At 50.0% G+C, this 6,000-nt stretch overlaps 1 protein-coding gene across 5 annotated transcripts in view; it reads left to right on the forward strand.

Annotated features, from left to right (window-relative positions):
• Positions 1-5,479, forward strand: part of PDE2A (phosphodiesterase 2A) — a 394,356-nt gene extending 388,877 nt beyond the window's left edge. For all 5 annotated transcript variants that reach the window (XM_082219113.1, XM_082219115.1, XM_082219116.1 and 2 more), the window contains one exon: positions 128-5,479. In XM_082219113.1, the coding sequence (XP_082075239.1) occupies positions 128-356 (229 nt within the window). In that variant the 3' untranslated portion in view covers positions 357-5,479. The remainder of the gene's footprint in view (positions 1-127) is intronic.
• Positions 5,480-6,000: the final 521 nt, after the last annotated feature.

The raw sequence follows: 6,000 nt of genomic DNA on the forward strand, positions 1-6,000 counted from the left end.
ACTGTATTATTATTATTATTATTATTATTATTATTAGCTCATAGCTACGACTCCATATTGTTCGTTCATCGACATGGATGTTGCTGGACCTTCTCTGTCTCTCTCTTTCTCCCCCGCCCCCCCCCAGGGTCCTCAACGACCTCTTCCCCAAGTCGGCTGAGCTGTACGAGAGGGTGGCCAGCAACCGGGAGCACTGGATGAAGGTTTCACACAAGTTCACCATCCGGGGCCTCCCCAGCAACAACTCCCTGGACTTTCTGGACGAGGAATACGACCTGCAAACAATGGGCGAGAACAACGGCCTCAAGATGAACGGGTGCCTGGACTCGGAAGACGGGCACATGGAGGCAGAATGACGCCCCCAGGCACCTCCCTGCTTGGGGAGGAATCTGGACACACACAAGTGCAACTTTGCAACCCTTTTCCCTTCCGGGAAAACAACGGGGCTGATTTTGGAAACAAAAAAAAAAGGGGGGGTTCTTCTTATTTATATATACAATGTGCTCTCCCCGCCGCAGGCATCTCCTTCCATCGTCACCCACCTCCCTCTCCCCACTCTCCATGCTCCTCCTGTCAGATACCTACACCCCACCCTGCAACACCTCGCAGACCGGCTTCCTCCATGAGGACTAGGAGCCTGCCAGCTTGCTGTCGTTTCTAAGCTTCCTCGCGCAGTTGAGTGGGATGAATGCACGACACACACACCCCGCCCCACACCACCCAACCCACTTGACTCACCCGCTCGCCGTCAGCGTCTGGTCAGGCAAAGTCATCTTTGGGTAGCCTGGTGAGATGTGCGTGTGTTCCCCAACTCTGGTAGCACAGTCGTTTAGGGCTTCAAATGCTAAATGTGATCAGCAACAGGTAAAACTGCCCCGGCAGAATGCAGCCCACCTCACCCCCCCCTCTCCTATACCCAGAAATGCAGTTCCTACTCATAGTCAAGGCTGAGAGCTGTTTCACATGGAACTACTGTCTTGCGCCTCTGATCCCACACACTCAGTAATGCCCACACTGGCTGGCAGTGACCCACCCAGGGGTCTACCTAGAGATGCCAGGGTTGAACCTGGCACTTAGACTTGCCACCCGCTGCCAAAGGAGAACCACAGAATTGCAGAGTTGGAAGAGACCCTGAGGACCAGCTAGTCCAAAGTTCCCCAAATTTGGGTCTCCATCTTTTTTTGGACTACAACTCCTATCATCTAAGCAGGACCAGTGGTCAGGGATGATGGGAACTGTAGTCGAAAAACAGCTGGAGATCCAGCTCTAGAATTGTTCTGGCCCAATTCTAGGCTTGAAAGGACACCTTTCTCTTTCGGTATTCTGAACTGAACCAGCCAGGTCTGTAGTCGAAGGAGATCCATCCATCCCTTTAGCAAATCGTGGTTCACTGAGTTCAGGCTTCCAGTTTCTTCTCCGTCTTCTTTTGAAACAAAGCGTTCTCGTTCCTGGCATTGAACTTTCAGGTTGCTAAGCCATTTGGAGTCCAGGGCCCAAACAGTCAAGTCAGTGATGGGCTGCCTTCTCTTCAACCCTAGACAGCTCTACAAATAATTTGGAGGTTAATTCCTCAGGCATCCTCTTGATCCCCGGAAAGGTAGTTCTGCTCCTGGATTGGGTCCGGAACAAGCTTCCGGCGCCTGGCAGGCCCTGAATTGCATGACACCATGGGAGCAGTAGCAGGGGTCCTGTTGGCAATTTGAAACCTTTATGGACTGGGCTGTGGGTGCTTGTGGGGCAGGGTATCAGCAGGTTATGGGGAAAGCAAGAGTTCGCTGGAGAACCCAAAGCTCAGACCGGGAAATCAATGCAGGAAACTTGCTAGGTGCATAAAAACAAAACCATGGTTTGGCTTAGCATGCCATCCAAACCCAGGATCTTGATTAAGGCGTTTCCTCCCTGGGGATGGGCGAGTCTGACAATTCCAGATTCTCTTAATTTCTCATTTCCCCCCGATCTTAAATTCCCCGCATTTTCACATCACTTTGCAATATCGTCCTCGTGAAAAGCCATCACCATTTCAGCGCAGATTCTCCCCCCCCCCCAGTGTGAATATTTTTGTACTCAATTTTGCCTAACGTGCACTTTTGTAAATTATTTTCACCGATATACACATTTTGAAGCGCACGTCGGCTGAGCGTGGGGATCTTTGTACACTACGCTTGGCTGGAGAGCAGATCTGCAAAATTCAGAGAAGTGCAGATTTCGAAAGGCAGCTGTGCTTCAGTTTATGTATTGCTTCGGAAACTGTAAATTAAGTAGATTCACCTTGCAATGTGAATTGAATTTCTCCCTCACCCCTGCTCATCCATAACCACAATCTGTAGCCAAGTTTTGACCTATGGTTACAGGTTGTTAAGGTGGAGAGATCTCAACTATTGTCCCAGCTTCAGATGATGCACTAAGCCAAATGCAAAGACAACTGGTGTTCAGAAGCATCATCGCCTCTAACCTTGCAGGCAGAGCACATCCATCGAGGCTAGTGGTTATTGACAGCTGTCTCCACGAATTTGTCCAATCCTCTTTTAAAGCCATCTAGGATAGTGGTCATTGTTGCCTCCTGTGGCAGGGAGTTCCATAGATAACTATCCAACACCCAAATATGGCTGGGACTTCTGGGTTGAGGAATGTCAGGCTCAAAGAAGGGGTGCGATTTCATAGAAACATAGAAGTGTGAATTCAGGAAGGACCCCTCAGGGTCATTTAGTCCAACCCCCTCCAATGCAGGAATTTCAACTGGATCCTTCATGACAGATGGCCCTCTAACCTCTGCATAAAAACCTCCCAGGAAGGAGATGGCCACCAGGTCTTGTGGGAGACAGTTCCACTGTCAAACAGCTCTTGCCATCAGAAAGTTCTTCCTGATGTTGAGTCAGACTCTCCTTTCTTGTAACTTGAAGCCATGGGTTCCGGTCCTACCCTCCAGATCAGGAGAAAACAAAGTTGCTCCATCTTCCATGTGACAGCCCTTGAGATATTTGAAGATGGTTGTCATATCTCCTCTCAGTCTCAGTCTCTTTTCCAAGCTAAACCTTTACCCAGCTCCTTCAACCGTTCCTCATCAGGCTTGGTTTCCAGACTCTGGATCATCTTGGTCACCTTCCTCTGTACACTTTCCAGCTTGTCAACATCCTTCTTAAATTGTGGTGCCCCAAAATGGACACAGTATTCCAGGTGTGGTCTGACCAAGGTGGAATAGAGTTGGACTATGACTTCCCTTGACCTGGACACTAGACTTCTGTTGATGCAGCCTTGAATAGCATCAACAGAACCGATAGCCTCCTCCATGAATTTGTCTGATCCTCTTTTGAAGCCATCTAGGTTCGTGGCCATTGCTGCCTCCTGTGGCAGAGAGTTCCATAGTTTAACTATCTAGCACCCAAGTATGGCTGGGACTTCTGGGTTGAAGGATGCCAGGCTAAAAGAAGAAGGGGTGTGATTTGCATTCCTGATGCTGCTGAAGGCCTTTTGCACTCACTAAATTGCCATTTCGAAAGCCGCTTGGCAGAGAATCTCAGGACGAGGAGCAAAGCATAGAAGCATGTTGCAGCAGTGCTAAGGAAGCGTGATTCCCACCCTCTCCCCTCTTTCTCTTAAAAGTGATGGGCAGAGGGATGTTTCCTTGCTTGAGTCTCCACTCTGGACCAAACACAAGAGCAAAGTGATGAGTAGCTGGAAATGATAGCTGTAGGGAGCCACTCCTGAAAACTTGTTTAAGAACCTAAGATGAACCTGCTGGACCAGACCATCTAGTCCAGAACCCTCTTCTCACAGTGCCAGCCAGGCGCGGGCAGGATTCGAACTCAAAAGCAATTCCCTCCCCTCCTGCATTTGCCAGCAGCCGGCGGCTTGCGCCAGTGCCCAAAGCGCATGAGTGGGTTCCCTTCAAAATACCAAATTTTAAAAACAAAGTCTCTGCTGAAACTGGCCTTGCTTTGGGAAAGTTTTGTGGGCGCTGAAAACCACCTCCCTGCTTTCTTTGCATCTATCTGTGCCAAAGATGTTGGCACTTTTCCAAACCACCTCCCTTCTCCCCGTGTGCCCCTCTCTGCCTGCTGGCGATACGGCAGTCCATGTGTCTTTTTTTTTTTTTTTTTTTTTTGCCAAGGCGTTTGCAAAGAAAGTCCTGTGGCTTACCTGGGCCATGGAGGTTCGATCGCAGTGTGGGGATATGAGGCTGAGAACCACCTCGAGGGCAAAGAGAGGGAACATGGCACGGAGAAAGAGCATAAATGGGCACCGGCAGGGTTTTTGGGCAGCGTCATAGAATTTGTCTACTTGGAAGGGCCCCCTAATGCTCATCTAGCCGTACCCCTTGCAAAGCAGGAACGAGCTACTTTCAAATGAGCTGTTTTCAAAAAAAAGGGTATCAAAGTTAGAGAGTGGGGTCTCCTTCTCCTTTGCTTGAAGAAGAGAAAGCCCCCTTCCATACCCATCATGTTTGAAACTCTGGACATTCTGAATCACAGAATTGTAGAGCTGGATGGGACCTCCAGAGGCCACGTAGTCCAACCCCCTGAAATGCAGGAATGTCAAAGTTCACATTCTCAATCGGACATTTGAGCTCTGTCCCTTGACAACATGATCTTTACAGCCTCAAGCATTAACGCGCTAGACCAGTCTTTGCCCACCAGGAGTTTGGGACTACAACGACCCTCGTCCTCAGCCATCCCCTCTGCGCTGGCAGGGGCTGATGGGCGTTGTAGTACATAACAGCTGGAGGGTGCCTGGTTGGCAAATGGATGCCCACGTTTTCTCTCTGGCCTGTTTCATTTTGCACTCGTGCACGGTCCCTTTTGCAACGCGGCTCACACGAATCTTTGCTGAGATTTCCTTGGCTTTCTGCATCGGCCGGTTCCCGTCATCACTGCCAGTTTCTATCTTTGGGAAAAACGGGTCTTTTTCGGTATCAGTCCTCTCTCACTCAAACAACAACGCAAGGGCTCCCGAGAACCATTCAAGTGTTACACATTTATTACAAAATAAAAATAATAAAAATGGCAATCCTCTGCCCCTCCCTGCCTCCCCGCGAGTGACAGGAGTGTCTGTGCGAATCCTGCTGCATAGTTGTCCTGTATTTAATAACAACAACACAAAGAGGAACGCCGAGGTGTCCTGCGTGACACTGGTGTTTGCCCATTGCGGCCATATCCTTACTGGTTTTAATGTGGGTGGGTGTGTTGTCACGTGTGTGTGTGTGTGTGTGTGTGTATCTGCAGATATATATATACACAATATATATCCCAACATGTAGATACTGTTTGAGAGAGTCAGGTCAGTAGGGATATTCTCTTTGCGGGGGGGGGGGGAACCGTGTTAAAAAATATTTCCAATTTGCTTCCCTGTCTTTTCTTAACGATAGTTGATTCATTCTGGGTTTTTTGGGAGGGGGGGCTGGGCTGCCTCCTTTTCCTCCCCTGAATAGATGTGAAGGGGCAAAAACGAGGATTCTCTTTTCCTAATAAATTTCATATGCAGATCTCTGGAGTCTCTGGTCCTTATTTATTCAATGCATTCACGTCTTGCTCCTTTCTCCAAGGAGCTCAAGTTAATGCACATGGGACTCCCACCCTCCTAATTTAATCCCTGCAACAACTCTGCGAGTGTGATGGCCTGGGATTCGGACTCGGATGATGAACCTGAGGGATGCACAGGAGTCCCCGCCTCCAGAACCAGCTGAGCCGGGGCTGGGGCCTGAGCCTGAAGGGTCCTCACCTGTGCTGGATCCTCAGGTGCAGGCATCAGCTGAGTCTGCTCTGGCTCCGGAGGTGATGGAGGACCCATTGCCTGCAAGTGCTCCACTCTCAGCCCTGTCAGAGAAAGCTGAGGTTGCCTCTGGGTCCAGTAACCCTCCAGCCTCTCCTGAGCTGCAGAGGCTCAGGGCAGAGAGGCGGAGTGAACTAAGTTCCCGCAGGAGGAGTGCTTGCTTCCAGGCCAGGAGAGGCGAGTCACCAGAGGATCAGGGCCGCCCTATGCCTCGGGGCAGATAAAAGCCGGCCA

The sequence above is a fragment of the Podarcis vaucheri genome (genome assembly GCF_965113315.1).
Source record: "Podarcis vaucheri genome assembly, chromosome: 4".
In the NCBI taxonomy this organism is placed as follows: Eukaryota; Metazoa; Chordata; class Lepidosauria; order Squamata; family Lacertidae; genus Podarcis; species Podarcis vaucheri.